General features: G+C 38.4%; 1 protein-coding gene across 3 annotated transcripts in view; it reads left to right on the forward strand.

Annotated features, from left to right (window-relative positions):
• The window catches only part of EPHA6 (EPH receptor A6), an 819,528-nt gene that overhangs the window by 776,444 nt on the left and 26,190 nt on the right, over positions 1–16,894 (forward strand). For all 3 annotated transcript variants that reach the window (XM_088025312.1, XM_088025358.1, XM_028119182.1), the window contains one exon: positions 13,079–13,228. In XM_088025312.1, coding sequence (XP_087881438.1) covers positions 13,079–13,228 — 150 coding nt within the window. The remainder of the gene's footprint in view (positions 1–13,078; positions 13,229–16,894) is intronic.

Below are 16,894 nucleotides of genomic sequence, written 5' to 3' on the forward strand. Positions count from 1 at the left end.
CACGAGCGCGCCCCGTACCCAGTATGTCTCTTTTTCCTTAAATTAGGAAAGTTCATCTTTCCTTGATAAGAGCTACAGGAGAGGGAGGGTGGGATCATTTTAGGATTCATGAAAGTGGAAGATTGACAACCCTGGCTGAAGTCAGGCAGAAAGCAGTCAGCCCTGGGGAAGCTTTGCTCACAGCCACGCTAATGTACTTCAGTGCTGACATGAAACTTCCTCCAGATTCCAGAAAAGCCATTTGGGAAGAGCTTGTCAATAACGTAAAACTGGGCCCAGTGATTCTGGTTGTGGACTGCTAGCAAGTGTCTACCCACGACTAATTGGAGATGACCAAACTCATGTTTCAAATGAAAAATATGAGCAGAGCCATCCTCAAATGAAAGGAGCTTTCTTACAAATTAGAATGTGATTTGTTAAATAGTATTACTGGGTTTAACATCTCAGGTATTTTTCTACAAGGAGATTTTTTTTTCTTCCTGAATTCTCTGGGCTCTGCCTTAAGTTCGGTTTTGTTTACCAGAAAGATATGAGAACAAGTTTAATGCTGTGAAAGATGTTTTACTTAGAGCAATAATATGACAAGCAGAACTGAATACATAGCAACTTGCACATCACATAAAGCTTTCTAGCCAACACTGGCTTTAAAATCACCAGTGAACTAAAAAACAAAACAAAATATAAATATCACACTCAAGGTATAAATGAAAAGCACCATGTCAAAACCACAATTAAATAAATTATCTTCTTTTGTGCTTAAATAATGGAGGAAGCTTATAGCAAGCAGAACTGCTGTTTTGCCTTGAATTGCTTCAACAACTTGACCTTGGGTTGAATTCTCTGGGGTATAATATTGAGTCCATATGAAGTCTTTTTCCCTGAGCAAATTTGTTTTCAGAGGGGGGTAAAAAACAACTAAAAATTGATCCTATAGAATTTCATAAATGACAACAGTGAAAAACAATCTTTCTGAGTGAATTTTCTTTCTTCTACCCACTACATATATATATGTGAGAAAGCGAGAAAGGGGGAAAAAAAAAGTTGAACACTGTCCTTCTTCCCCTTCAGGGAAACTGCTCAAACTATAAACTTAATATGGAATAAATCACACAAAATTATTATGGATTAAATGGGAGAAGATAAAGATAAATTGTTTTTTAAACATGGCATTATTAATTTTAAATATAAGAAATCTTTCTAGTCTAATAAGCAGGTCCTTAGAGGATTTGTTCTAACACATAAATGTAAAGTGTATGGAAATGATGCTTCCATAGTGTATGACAGTCCTTGAGAAGAGAATTTCCAAAATTAGTTTTTGAATATTCCTCCTTTAACTTTGTTTACATGATTGATTTGAACTCTCCATTTTAGATATGTTAAGCAGAGTAAATGTCATCCCATTCTACTCTGGAATGTGGCAAATATCTAATCAGAGGAATTGAAATAAATGCTTTTAATGTATAAAATGTGGTGCCATATGTGACTCTTAAGGAATTACTAAATAATGTTACTAACTCCCTAGACGTGGCAAGATTTTCCTGCTCAACTCTGTCCCCTAATCCCCCATCAGCACCACCATGCAGCCAAAGGGAACCAAAATAAAATAGCAAAACCCCTGATTTTATCACCCCATTGCGTGAAACCTTGGTTTTCCATTGCCATGAGAAAAGGTCCAAATTCTGTAAGTGCATTAGGAAGCCCTTCATTATCCCATCTCCTGCTTGCTTCTCTAGCCTCTGTCTCTCCCCACTCCCCCATCTTTCACTCTATTCCTCAACTGCAACTTCTGTCAATACCTCTAAATCTGTTATGTTTTCTCTTTTGTACCTGTTCTCTCTACCTAGACCAGTCTTCCCTACCCCAACCCCTGATCTCCTTTCTCACACCTCTTTTATTTGTTTAACTCCAATCTTCCATAAGGTCCAAGCCTAGACATCCTTTTTTCTTGGGAGCCTCCTTGACTCTCCCCTACCTGGGCACCTATCACATTTCATAGCATCATTTATTATGTGTCATTATCATCCATTAGAATATAAGTACTGTCATGATCTTATGCTACATCTCCAACATTCCTACAGCTAATATTGACTGAGTACCTATAATGCTCAGACTCATTTCTAAGCTCTGAGAAAACAGCAAAGAACAAAGCAAACAAAATCCCTGCCTCGGGGAACTTATATTCTACACATACAGCAAATACTTACTAGCAAGAACAGAGTAAAAGAAAACAGGGTGGTAGAGAACAAAAGGCAAAGAACAGATTGAGAAGAATGCACAGAGCAAAATAAAGAGCCAGGAGACATTCAAGGTAAAAATGGAAGGGACTTACAGAAATGCAGGTTGATCTCTCAAAAGACCCCCCCAACACACAACTAGATAGGCCCTCTGTTATTTAAAACTTTGCCATTGGCTTGTGATATTTGAAGATGATAGAGATTGTGCCTTTTTTCATTCTACCTGCAGCCAAGAACATCCAGATTCTGTCATTCAGCATTCCAGATATGTCCTCCAGAGCCATCTGCTGTCCACAATGAACAAGGCTTCAGAACCCAAGTGATATACAGAAGCCTGAGCAAAACAAGCTGGAAACTTATTTTACAAGCATTGCTTCTCCAAATTTTATTCACTGGGAAAATCTGCTATAAAGCAGTGAATATGTAATGCAAGTAAAATTAGACCTTTCAACCTGCTTGGTATGATGCATGATTGCACACACTTATTGCAAATGACTCTGCAAGAAATAAAAGTAATTTAATTTTTTTCATTAGACATTCAATATACAAGGTCAAAAGAGAGGTTTAGGATCCCTGTCATCCTCCTATACTTAAAAAATTAAAAAATTAAAAGAACTTATTTAAAAAAGAATTTTTACCATGTGATTCACATCTTTAAGCCACAACAAAATTAGTGAAAACAAAAAAAAAGGGCATATAATTTTGAATACAGAAATAGTGACAGATGCATCCCAAATTAAAAAATCCTGTGCCTTTGAACTCTGTTCTCTCTGAAGAGATGCCCTGGCCTTTTTGTCTTACTAGTCAAACTCCTATTCTCTTTTAAATTCTACCTAAAACTTACCTCCTGTTATGTCACCTTTCTGCTTCTTCCCATAGTCATCCCAAGCAGCTGATCTTTTTTTTCTTTTTTTTTTTGCTGTCCAATGAATCTAGTACAGAGTTCTGTTAGAGCCCTGACCCTTTGTGCTGCCATTATTTGTTTACATAGAAGTCTCTCCTACTGTAACATGATCTCCCTGAGGACAAGGAGGATGTCTTTGTGACTGAAGCACCTGGTATGTGAGATGTGTTAAAAAAAAAAAAAGTTTGACCAAAAAAAGAATAAGAAAATGAATGAATGAGTAAATGAAAGCCACCAGTGACCTTCAGTGCCTCTCTGGGTGAGGCTCTTTATAAACTGAAAATTCAGATTGAAAAATTGCCCTTTCATCTTTTCCTTATCATTAACCAAGTTCATAATGATGACTAAGAAGGAGCTAAGAAGTGAAATTTGAATTCCACTTATACAGTATGGTTCTGAGACTGTGCTTTTCATTTTACATCATTTGCCTGATTCATCTCATCTGGTCATCTCAGCAAATAATCATTAAATTCTATTATAATCATAGCACCATGCTAAATACCATAAAGTAGATTACAAAGAAGAATAAAAGACCCTCCAAGATTTTTATAATCTTTCTGGGAAGGCAGTACAGTTTAAAAAGCCAGATAATAGTACACAGAAGGTACATGATGCTAAGTGCCAGATGAGCGGGGCAGACCGTGGGTGTTACAGGCAGCGGTGAGAGGAGCAAGCACTCTAGTCATGAACAAAACAGAAGCTAAAGCAAACACTGACAAGACAGTATTCCATGTTGGAATAATGGAATGGACGAAGGTTTGACTGTGTAGAGCTCCTCAACTAAGATGCTGAGGACATTAAGACAACTGTCCTGCATATTGTACTCAGTTTGTCACAAATTTAAAACTTATTCAAAATACTAGCATTTTAATCATCCTTTCAGTCAAAGTCTAGTTTCTAAATGGATTCATCTGTAGAAACATTTTCTGGTATTTCCAGGTCCAGGAACTTCCAGACTTTTCTCAAGTTCTTACCCACCTTGGATGTGAGCCCCTCAGCCCCGTCCTTTTTATAGAGCAATGCTTCCTCGGGATTTCGGAAGATTGTGCCCTCTCCTCTGTTGAGTGGCTGGTCCCAAACAGACTGCCTCTAAAGATGTCAGTATGTCATCTGGTCTCCCCTCCTTGGCTTATGCTCAGAGCTAGCCTTTTTGACAATGGGTAATTTGAGGTCACAGGGCCGCTCTGAACTGATGTATCACAACACTTGATGAGACAGTGGCAAGAGAGGACCTGCTTCTCAGATATGTTCAGTCAAAACACGGCGGGTCTCTCACAAGAGTCTGATTAGTGGATAAAGTGCCTGTGGGCATAATAATGATGCAGGAATCCACGGAGCTCAGCACTAACCCTTTTTGTCTATGTTTCCTTAGACAGAAGTGGAGGTTGTCCCTTCTGTTTTACCTCACTATGGTATTCACGTATTAACAAATCATAGAATATTAAACCTTCACAGGAGCTACAAGATCACACAGTCCAGCGCCCTCAATTTACAGAGACTCTGTAACTTATCCAAGATCACACAACAAATTAGTGAAAGAAAGAGAGGGGTTAGAAGCCACACATTTGGCTCCACAGTCATTTCCTCTCCCTATATTGCACATTCTCCTTCCAAAGTAAACACCCCTGTGTTTGTGAAAATCACCACTGTGTATGCCCTGGAGCCCTATACATTTTCTCCATCCTTTTTGAATATTTGTTTTCAAACAGGGTTTGTAAGTAATACTAGCATAAAAATAGACATACCTCATTTTATGTAGTCTCTTTTCCTAAAATTCGGGATCTGAATTTTTTCCACAAATACATAGTGTCAGATTATGGAAATAGATGGCATAAGTATTAGTCACTGCTAGTTATTAGTATTATTCTTACAGGACAACTTGATAAGAAAGCAAAGGATTGGGCGCCTGGGTGGCTCAGTTGGTTAAGCGACTGCCTTCAGCTCAGGTCATGATCTTGGAGTCCCGGAATCGAGTCCCGCATCGGGCTCCCTGCTCGGCAGGGAGTCTGCTTCTCCCTCTGACTCTCTTCCCTCTCGTGCTCTCTATCTCTCATTCTCTCTCTCTCAAATAAATAAATAAAATCTTAAAAAAAAAAAAGAAAGCAAAGGATTGACTCGTTAGTGGTATACATCAATTTGAGGCCATTCAGATAAAAATGCTTGTGTTCTATACATGAAGAATTATATTATTTTACATATTATATTAGCATTTAATGTACTAAATATCTCAGTATTAATGGCCCCAAATAATCTTTTACTCCCCTTTATGATTTATGTGGTACATCTTTTAGAACTATTACTTCTGTGTTAATATCCATAGGTCTTTGCCATAAGTAGTACAGATGAGAAGCTTAAGAAAACTTTGTTAAAATACAGTGGGGAGAGAGCAGAGCAGTAGTTCGACTTCTGTACGGCTGGATTAAAAAGAAAAAAAATCAGAGAGAGGGACGGGAGAGAAAAGATACAGGGTAGAGTGCTACTGTCCAGGGAGGGAGTAATAGGATTTTTCACTCTGTTAGTATCCACTGTTCCCTTCAGACCTTACCATACAGAATGTTCACAGAACCATAATGAATGATAGGTTGTTTTGAAAAAAATTACCTCTACTGTCAGTGGTATTTACGTTATCTACACTCAGACACAATGGCAATCCTCATAATAATGTATATGTTTAATTCTAGCACATTACAGTAACATTGTGTCCTCCTTTACCTGCCTTATAGGATGGCATAGAAAATCTAATTTAACAGATGTCCCCCACAACAGTGTTACTCACTTAATGATGTAGCACCTATGTTCTCATCAAAAGAGAGTACTGAGAAATAGGTGGCAATGAATTATTTTCAGGAGCAATTTAGGAGGAAGCAGGTGAAAATGATTCTAATTCTTGAGGCTTTGAATGGCACAATAAGCACTGTTTTATTACGGGAACAAAAAAATTAGCATTCACTGAGCTGTTTATGCATTTAGAGAATGAATAAAAATGTAATGTAGTTCCAGGTAGATAATGCGAGGAGAGAATGAGAAAGTCTTCCCTTCCATAGTTAGGAATGTTTTTAGAGAGTAGAAAACAAAGCTGGCGACTTAGCCATTCATGTTTATTTGGAATCGTGTCTCATCTGGTCCTATCTTTATGAAAAACATGGTCTAAATAAATTTCAAAACTAGATCATCGTTCGTTTCATAATCAGAACAGGAGGGTTGCATTGACGTTCGAGTCAGGGAGGGGACAGCACTGCCTGCAAGAGCCAGGAGGATAATCGAAATAGGGCAAGTGTGTCTGAGGAAGATTCAGTGAAGATAGTGGAGTGGAGAGGTGAGGCTCTGGAGAGTCCACACCCTGTTTAAAGGCATTTGGAGACACTGGGGGGGGGGGGGAAACAGCCATGGAAAACCTAACTGTGGACCCATTTCAGCTCAAAGCCAAACAGTTGGTCAGCTCTGGATTCAGTAAAATGCAAGACCCCGAGACCTCAGTGAACACCCACACAAGGTCCTTGGCACAGGGAATGAAAGCCCAGAACAAGAAACAACTATTAGGAAGTCTTTGTCTTATATAAATATATAAAAATGGTTGTTTCATGTTTGTGGCCTAAAACAATGCTATTTACCATAAATTTCTCAGCGCTTATCATCCTATAAAAATTAAGAACCTGTGACTTATATTTTTAAAATACTATGCAAGAAGGGTCTTCTGCTTATAGCAAGAGTGTCTCAACCTGGCATCTATAAATCACGTGATACTGATGCAAAATTGTGTGTATGTGTGCATTTCTATGGGTGCATTAGTGAGGAGAGATGGTTTGTAACTTACCCACTGTATCAAACCCCACAAAGAGAAGAGAAACACTCAGGAAAAGGCAAGAAATCCTTTGAGAATCATTATCAGGCAGATCCAGCTGTAGGCAGGAATCTGGCTGCCAACATTTAACCACAGATAACGGTCTTTGATGACAGAATTATACCTATAAAAGGACGAGATGAATGAGCTATGTCTTCAGTCTCAGAAGGGCACTGGTGGGCATAGAACCGAACTCACTGAACAGACAGATTTCCTCAAACTGGACAAGACAAGTCTAAATTAGAAGAACTGAGTCAGAGCTTGTCTACCAATGATTGATGTGTTGCCTGGCTCCTAAAAGCTCCTAAAGCTCTTGTGTGAGATCACCCTTGAGCCTGGCACTAGGGGGTAGGCTAGTGACTGGAGATTAGAAAACCAGGATGCTGGGGTGCCTGGGTGGCTCAGATGGTTAAACCTCTGCCTTCGGCTCAGGTCATGATCTCCAGGTCCTGGGATCGAGTCCTGCATTGGGCTCCTTGTTCAGCATGGAGTCTGCTTCTCCCTCACCCTCTGCCTCTCCCCCTGCTCATGCTCTCTCTCTGTATCTCTGTATCAAATGAATAAATTAAAAAAAAATTCTTAAAAAAAAAAAGAAAACTGGGATGCTGACATGGGCTGGAGTTGCCAAGCAGGTCCAAATAAGAGACATATTAACTGCATAAATTAAAGAGAAAAATAACGTTTCCTGAGCGCCTACCCTATGTTGGCAGCTAAGAGGTGCTTCATGGATACAATCTCATTGAATCCCCTTATTAAATGTTATCTAGAAACCTATAAGAAGATCTCTTCTCTGTGATTACAGATGGATTCACTCCGTCTTAGTCCTCCATCTTTCTTCAAAGAAGGATGAATATTATCCTCATATTTCAGAAAAGGATAAAACTTCACACAGTACCAAAGTTGCCCTAGATCACTAAACTTCAATGAAGGAGAGAAGTACACATCCCTCTGAGAGGGGGTGGGGAGGTGGTTTTAAAAAGGCTTGCACAATATAATGTAGTTGTGCCCAATAATATTATGATTTGTTGATTTGGGATTACAAACTAGAAAGAGATACTCAGAGATGAACTTACCTCTCAAGATCAGTAATTCTCAAGAGAAAGAAGAATAACACCCAGTGAGGGTTGTCTGTATAACTAGCATGTGAGAGAGTGATTTGCTCTGACTTCCCAGGACACCTTACTGAATTAAGGGAGAAGACTTCAGAGTGCCAATTCCTCCACCGTTGCTCCCCAAACCACACCACCACTGCTCCAGATAATCCCACTGACAAGAAATTTTCATGTAAAATGAACTGTCAGTAAACAAACTAATGCCTCTTTCATCTGACCTCAGGAAGTGTCCATATAATGAGTTTTCCAAATAACCAGTGGTTGCTCATTAAGTGTATTTTAACCCATGAAGAGTGAAAAAGCAAAAAGGGGGAAAGGTCAATGTCCTGGTTTCATGCCTTTCTAATATGTATTTTCATGCTGTTGCCTTCTTAAACTAAAAGTGATTTATTTTAACCCTTCCTTACGACTGAGGATGATCCTTGTGACCATTAATTATTGGTCTGGGATGTGAAACAAGAGTGTGCTTATGCCCTCGTCTGTCTGTCATCCGGCCGTCTGTCTACATGAACTCAGTACCACCTCTGATGGCCTATCTACTCCATTTAATGGGAGCCAAGAAACTGTAGGCACATATTAAAACTCACTCGAGTTTATTATTTTATGATCATTAATTCAAATTCCCTCATCTGAAATATAAGACTCAGAGTTAAGGCTTGCCCAAAGTCACACAATGGATTGTAGAACAGTTTCATCCCACTTAGGATTTGCAGTTCTTAAAGAAAAATATTTAGTTAGAATCATTGTTAGAAATTTCTTAAATTAATCTCTAAGCATAGTATATATGTTTTCTGTAGTGTAATTCTTATATCCCTTGACATTTGGGTATCACAGAGATAGATTAAGGAAAAAAGAAAAAGTCTGCAGGCAGATTGTTGCCTATTCAAACCATTTGCCTTTAAGATAACCATCAAATCCAGTGAATGAGAAATGGAGAGAGATTTAAGTGTTCTTGTTTCTCAGTGGAAGTTTAACGTTTGGTTTCAGTATTAAGCCTTTGTAACCTTACTATATTTCAATTGATTGTCTCCTGCACTGAAGATTAGAGGATCCGGTTCTATTACCTCAGATGTTAAATACAACTATAATGCAACTCTCCTCAGGGGGTAGAGGGTTTACAGGTATAATACAGGGTTCCTGGTCATTTCTTCAGGACTTTCTCTGCTGTGACCCTAGTTTAGACAGCAAGCTCTGGATAGGACTTAAAAAAGAGGAAAAAAGGGTTGCTAACAATCTTTTCAGTAGCCATCCAGATCCAGTTTGCTTACTTCCTGTTCCTCCTTTGTTCCCTAAATGATTAAGCTCCCAGCATAAGGGAAGTACCGGAAGTGAGAAGTCTTTAGAGTTGCATTCAGTCATTTTGATTAGCATCACTGGTAACTTTTTTTCCCCACATAAACATATGGTAAAACAACATGTAATGTTCCAATGATTGTAATTTCAAATCCAAAGTACTATCTGTTCATTCCTGAAACCTAAAATAAACATCTGGTGGTTAATGCTTTGAGAAAAAAGTAACTTAGTGTATTACCTCTGTCTATGATTTGGGATCATAGGCAAAAATAAGTAGCTGAGATTAAGCCACAAATGTATGTTGGTCCATTCAATTAAAAAAAAAAAAGGAAAAGAACTAAGCTTCTGTGTTTCCTCTAAAATAGGAAAGGGGAAAAAAAATAAATAAGTAAATAAAATAGGAAAGGGGATAGAGACCCTGTGGTAATCTTAAGGACCTCTCCCTTTCAGCCTTATCTTACACTGAAAGGTCAACTATATTCAGTCTGTATCCACCCACTAGAAAAAAAGATTTGAAAGCTTCCTTATCTCCATCCCATATATGCTCAGAATTATTGAAGTCCGTGCATACCGTCAGGTTCATGTTACCATGCATTTTTATTAGTTAGAATTATATCTCCTACCTTAAAACTTCTGTGATGATTTTTCATCTGTAAGATTTAGTCTAGCTCACACTTCCCATTTCAAGATGGCACTTGGCATAGAATTTGAAATAAAGATGTACTGTCCATTTTGCAATGTTGCTCATCCTAGGTAAAAAAAAAAAAAAAATTGGTTTTTTCTAAGGGTGGTGTATTAGTCTGCTAGGGCTACTGTAACAAAATACCAGAGGCTGAGTGGCTCAAACAATAAAAATTTATTTTTCACAGTTCTGGAGGCTGGACATCCAAAATCTAAATGTGGGCAGGTTTGGCTTTTCCTGAGGTTTCTCTCCTTGGCTTGCAGATGGCCATCTTCTTACTGTTCCTCACAGGGCCTTTTCCCTGTGCCTACACACCTCTGGTGTCTCTTCATCTTCTTAGAAGGACAGTAGCCATATTGGAGCAGGGCCCACCCTTATGACCTCATTTAACTTTGATTACCTCTTAAAAAGCCCTACCACCAAATACAGTCACATTGGGGCTTAGGGCTTCAAAATATGAATTTTGAGGAAACACAATTCAGTCCATAACAGATAGCAATGCTATTAATCAAATATTCGGTAATATCTTCTCCTCGAGGAAAAATAAAATCTTACAAAGGAAAAGGGAAAAGTTATTATTTACATGTGATACCAACTTATATGAAATATAAATTTATATGTGAATCATTTATATGAGATATCATTTATAAATGAATGCACCTAAAATAACCCTTAACTACATTTTTTAGCCTGTCCTAATAGAACTCACAAAGATTTAGCAAAGGAACAGTTCCAGCAGATTAGCAATTCACACTTCTACGCATTGTTTGCGGGAGAGACAAAGATATGAGAGTCAGAAATGTCAAATGAGATTGCTGCTCCTGCATCTGTTCTGAAGTCAGCTCTACAAATTTGGTCTTTAGTCTCTGGAATTGTGGCTTCCATATTGGAACAAACCTGATCCTAACTTAGGTGGCTTCAAAATGCAGAGCCCCAGGACCAAGGTGCTTTAGCCACAAATAGACCATAAAACAAAGGCTGCTATAGGACTGGTGCAAGTCAGAGCGTCCTTGTCCCCTCATGAAGTATAGACCACACTAGTTTGTTTGTTTGTTTGTTTTAGAACACTAATGTTGTGTTGGATCATCTACAATATCTCCATTTCTGAATTATTTTTTTCATGTTCTATAATAGCATTGCTTGGTTTAATAAATAAAAATATAGGATGCCCAGTTAAATTTGAATTGCAGAGAAACAACGAATTTTTTTTTTTAGTGTAAATGTCTCAAGCAATATTTGGGACATACTTACACACAAAAATATATTCCTTTATGGGACATACTTAGACTAAAAAAAAGTATTTGTTATTTACCTGAAATTCTAATCTGTGTGTCCTGTATTTTATCTGGCAACTCTACTCTAGGTTTAGAAATGAATCCTTCTCTTGCAACTCCCTTCCCCCACCCATCACCCTCTTAAACTACTATCATCAACTTTGTAAATTTAATTTCCTGGCCTTAATTTTGTACTGCCACGAAGCGTGAACACCCCAGACTTCAGGCTTCTGGCTTCCTTCCATTATACTACGATGATATATGATTATAAGATGCTCAGTGTTAAAACATTCGTTTGGCCCAGCTTTTCCCCCACGATGAAGTATTTACAACTTTATATCAATACCCCATAATACTACTATGATAACATAGTAGGAGGAATCTCTAAACCCTAGATTCAGCCAGTCACCTGTAAAGTCAGGGAATTGAATTCAAGGTATTATCCCCAAGGTTCCTCGCTACAAGTCTTTAAAATGAGGATTCCATTAAAGCTCTCATTTGCCTGGTGAAACCCAATTATTCCCATTTCGGATGAATCGCTTTTCTCTTCAAGTAAATGCTTAGATTACTAAAAAAAAAAAAAAGTAGTGTTTAGATTACTCGATTCATGGCTTCACATTTCAAAGGTGTTAGACCTCACTTCCTCAAGGTCCAGAGAATGCACCCTCTATCGCCTCCCACCCCAGCTCACCGTCACACCGGACTCTGAGCGCCGTGGGCGATCAGATGATGTGATCATGGAAATGCTGATATTGATGAAACAATTCCATCGCGGAGCGTTTGGACAGTTAAAAGAGCTGTGTTGTCAGCAGAAGCCATCTCCGCGGTGCGGGAAACCGCGGTCCGGGAGGAGCCTGTTGTTCTCTTCCGCCATCTAGTGGCGACAGGGGTGCTCTCCTCCGCTCGACTTGCTGTTCAGAGCGGCAAAGATTTCAAAGATTGTAAATCAAATGGATGAATTGTTTTATTCTTGTCATTGCAGTAAAAAGGGATTTATAGAGTGTTTCGAGAGATAAAATGTAATAAATGTTGATAAAAATTAAGTATAACACAATAGCGGGCTTTAATACCTGAACAATATAGATTAAATTCATGCAATTTCATCTCTTTAATATGTTCAAATGTGGACTTGAACACTGAAGAACAAGAATATAAACTAGCCTAAAGTGTTCTAAAGAAGAATCATCCTTCTCAAGTGCTCTTGTATAATGTTAAAGGATTTTTTAATTTAAAATAAATGTAATCATAGATAAAAAGGAAAGAGGGAAAGTTCTGATAAACATTGAATTGCAGAGAACGTCTCAGTTCTGTATTTAACCATCTATCTTCAATTAAGTTAGAACTTATTCTCATTATTATTTATACATGTAATACAATGTTTAATGAATGTTGAATGATATTTAGCTTTAATGTTCTATAATCCAGAACTTTCTTCAAATGGCATGATAGCGAGTTTAACTGTGTGAATCTAAAGTGAAAATAAATTTCTCCAATGAATGAAATAAAATATTTCTGAAGTGTGACTTATTTCCCATTAAAGTTGTTTGCACTGAATAATTATTATAGGAAAAAATATTTCTGACATTTAACATGATTCTGGTTCTCTTATTTTTATTTAAAATGCCAATGCTATCATGCAGTATTTAGATCTTTCTAACAAAAGTTATTGAATTGGACTGCCACTTCATTTTTTAATACACTTGTGAGCCAGCTGAGAAATCTCCAATTTGTTTTCCAGGGTGGGAAAATTCCCATAAGGTGGACAGCCCCCGAAGCTATTGCCTACAGAAAATTCTCCTCAGCAAGTGATGCATGGAGCTACGGCATTGTCATGTGGGAGGTCATGTCCTATGGAGAGAGACCTTATTGGGAAATGTCTAACCAAGATGTAAGTGCCATCAATAGTTAAACTGCCGTTTTGTGAGTATAAACACGTTAACACTGAGGAGTAAATATGTCTTTTGCCCCCACTCATATTAGCCCTTCTCTTCCTGAGAACTGTTCAGGGTCTGTGGCAGAGTTTGAGAAGCTAAGTAACCTTCCACTCTGAGCTGTACTTGGTGTCATAGGGGCCAGTGGATGGGCTTTGTCATGTGAGTACCTGACCCACATCTTATGGAGTCCGAGACTCCAACACACATTGCTCTGGTGCAGCGTCACCGTGCTAAAGCAACAGTCTTGACCTACAAGTAACAAAAAACGAAGAAGAATATTTACCTTCCTTTTCTTCCTGAGGGCAGTGCAATACGCCACTGCAAAGAGCAAATTAAACTAGATGTTACTTAGAAGAAAAAGAGCAAGTGCTTTCAGGCAATGTGTTATCAATATGACATTTGATAATGGTTCTTTTGAGATATGTGACCCTTTATGCAATTTCTTTTGTTTCCGTTTTACCTATAAAAATTACCTTGGTGATCAATGATATTATACAACAGGGAAGTTAACACACATTTGATCTCTACGACCGCCAAAGAGATAAAAACAGTTGTCAGGAAATGTAAGTACCCTGACAATGCAAATAAGTCTACTGTCAGAACTGAAAATATATTTTAATTTCATACTTACTCATCCCAGAATTTGGACTTTGTCTGCTCACTTGCCTTCCTCAATGTTAATGGGAACTCATGTCTAATGTGCTTCTGGATGTTCACGGGTTTAAAAAAAAAAAAAAAGAAAATTTAACTATAGAAAATCCCTATACACACTCAGAGTAAAACTATTTTCACATCTCTTTTTGTTGTGTTTTTTTTCCAGTCATTTGCTTGGGCATCATCTCTATACCTCACACCTCATTCATTACTCCATCCCAACCTCAAGTTGCCCAAGTATCTAAAGGACTTACCAAGTAACAAACAAAGTTTTAACACCAGGAATAGAGAAGACTGGATTTGGGTTAGCTCACCATGGTTACTGGTTCTCCCTGCCAGACAGCGTGACTTTTGAAGCTGAGTCCTGCTCAGTCCTATGGGGGTCTGTTGACTGTGGAGAAGGCCAGGTCTAGACACGTACATGACAGCGGGTTTGAGGTCATACACACTGTTCAATCATTGCTCTCCAAAGCACATCCTCAAAACACAGAGCCCACGTGGCTAGGTCCTGCAGAGCATCTGCCCTTACGTATAGAGTGTCCCCTAACCCACAACCTCTGCTCCACTCCCAAAACTTAGAGTTTTGGATCCAGGTCATTTGCCAAGAGTCTATTCCTCAGGGAATTCTATTTGAAAGACCTCATTGCTCTTTTCTGCCACAGGGCCTTGTTTGGGGCAACTTGTGACCGTCTCTCCAGCTAAATTGAATCTCAGCAGCAGAAATTTGCCCTGTTAATCCTTAAAGGAGCTATTTTTTTTTTTAAACCCGTTATCCAAGGTAATGGAAGCCCTGCATTCAGTCACCACAGTTCCTGCTCTACTCTAAACCCAAAATAATGCTTGCCTACTTATCCTACTTTCTATGACTGAACTAGGCCACTCAGACAAATCTCCAGAATAAAAAATCCTTTTCCCAGGGAGTTACAGTCTCCACCACACAGAAGAGCCCTCACTTCAAGTGCCCTTTTTCATTAGTACCCCATCTAGCCCTTAACCAGTTCCCCCAGCAGACTTCAAATAAAAAATGCCCATTCATAGGCTCCAAACATTATAAATAATATACCCTTACCGATAAAAAGTTGTTGAGCATTCACAGCGGACATATCTATATTTGTTTGCACGTTATATACCAGTACTACCGTATAATAGATTCATTTAAAAATATTTATTGGGTACCTTCTCTGTTCTAGGAACCAGAAATAGAACAGAGTACAAATATTATACCTGGAAGGGACCAAAAGATTATCTAGTCCAGCCCAAGTCCAACTTGCTTATGAAACTGAGGCATACAAAGATGACATGTTTTCCCTAGATCATATAGTAAGTAATTTGATGGTGATCTTAGAGGACATGCTAATAAACTTCTAGAACAAGACATGGGAAAGGAAAAGAGAAGAGGAAATAACTGTTTCTTTCTTGGTGGTCTGATATACAGTCCATTAACTCCTCGCGTAGCTAGTGATGTCTTGCCCTCATGGAGCTCACATTCCAGGAGAGGGGAGACAGACTGTAAACAAAGTAAGTAAGTAGAAGAGGTAGTATTGTAACATGATAATCACTGTTTTGGGGGAAAAGAACATAAAAAAGGGATAAAAAAATGCTAGGGGGTTCATTTTGAATACACCATATATATTGCCAAATACATTCATCAAAGTCATTTCTGTATGGTCATAAAAGTCATAATTAATTATTCTTCTTAAACATTTAGAAATTATCTTATAGTAGGTTGAGATAAATAAATGTAAAGAGAAGTTCCATTATTTTTCCTGCCCCCTGGGTTATCATCTTAGCATCTAGGGTACGCTAGACTGCCAATTTAGTAACCATGGCCATCATTATGCAGACTATAATCCACTTAATTTTCAAAGTGCTTCAGCTTCATGACCAATAAATATAATAAAAGGACTGGGATATATGATTTTTAATATCTCTTTTAACAACAATAAGCCATGATTTTTATCATCTCTGGAGAAATTATCACACTTGTGTTGGCAAAGGAATGATTCAGATGGTTCTTTTCTGAAGTTTAGGACATTCCTGAATCTCTGTGGAGGTGCCAAGAAGGAGATAGGACTTCCACAGAACACAGCAGATACACGTTTAAGATACCATAGCACAAGACAGATTTTTTAGGAGAGCAGCCTCTGAGGGGAAAATGTCCAAATGTGTAATTTCCAACATAGACTACCATGTAAATCATTCTTAATTGTTGCCTAGAGAGTTCCCAACTCTGTTGTCGACCCCTCCCTTCTCGGATCTTGCCCAACAGCTTACTCAGCCATTCTGGCCATGGATATTGATGATCAGTGGCCAGGATGACCATTTAGAGAATGATTCTGTCTATTAAACCTCATTTGGCCACAGAGACTATATCTGGAACCAGAAAAGCTGCTGCAGCCAGTAATAGATTCCCAGCATTAAGGCAATTCTTGTTTGTTCAGGATTGCCAATGCCCATGGTACAGGGCTGAACCTGATCGCTCCCTCCACCCAAAGCTTGATTGTTTTTTGAGGACCAGGTAGGAATTAAGCTGGAAATCATCATCTCTGAGTGGTTACCAAACAGTATTCAAGCAAGAATCTAAAAATAGGAGAACAGAAAATTCTGGGTGAGGGAGGGATTCAAACCCTCGAGGTCCTCAGATCGACACAAGACCAGAGGAAAGTGGTAAGAGCTAAAATCTTTTATGTATCTTGTGACTATTTTTTGCTGCTGATGTAAAGAGTTGAAATTCTGTTTAGTTTAACATATTGGAAGTCAGCATATCTGTGACAGATCCTGTAACCAGACTTTCTGTTTGGAAGCAGAAATAGCTTAATCAAAACTTTCCCAGCTGCTCCTCTCCAAATACTGGTTATTCCTTATTTGTTCCGCATTTCTCATTTGTTTGGTTAAAGTATAGTCTTTTGTTTGCCAAGGTGCATTTTAAATAAAGAAAGTATCATTTTGGACAATAAAAGTCCAAC

Source organism: Eumetopias jubatus, unplaced genomic scaffold (genome assembly GCF_037043125.1).
Source record: "Eumetopias jubatus isolate StellerSeaLion01/CBP00866 unplaced genomic scaffold, mEumJub1_p1.0 scaffold_1, whole genome shotgun sequence".
Classification (NCBI taxonomy): domain Eukaryota; kingdom Metazoa; phylum Chordata; class Mammalia; order Carnivora; family Otariidae; genus Eumetopias; species Eumetopias jubatus.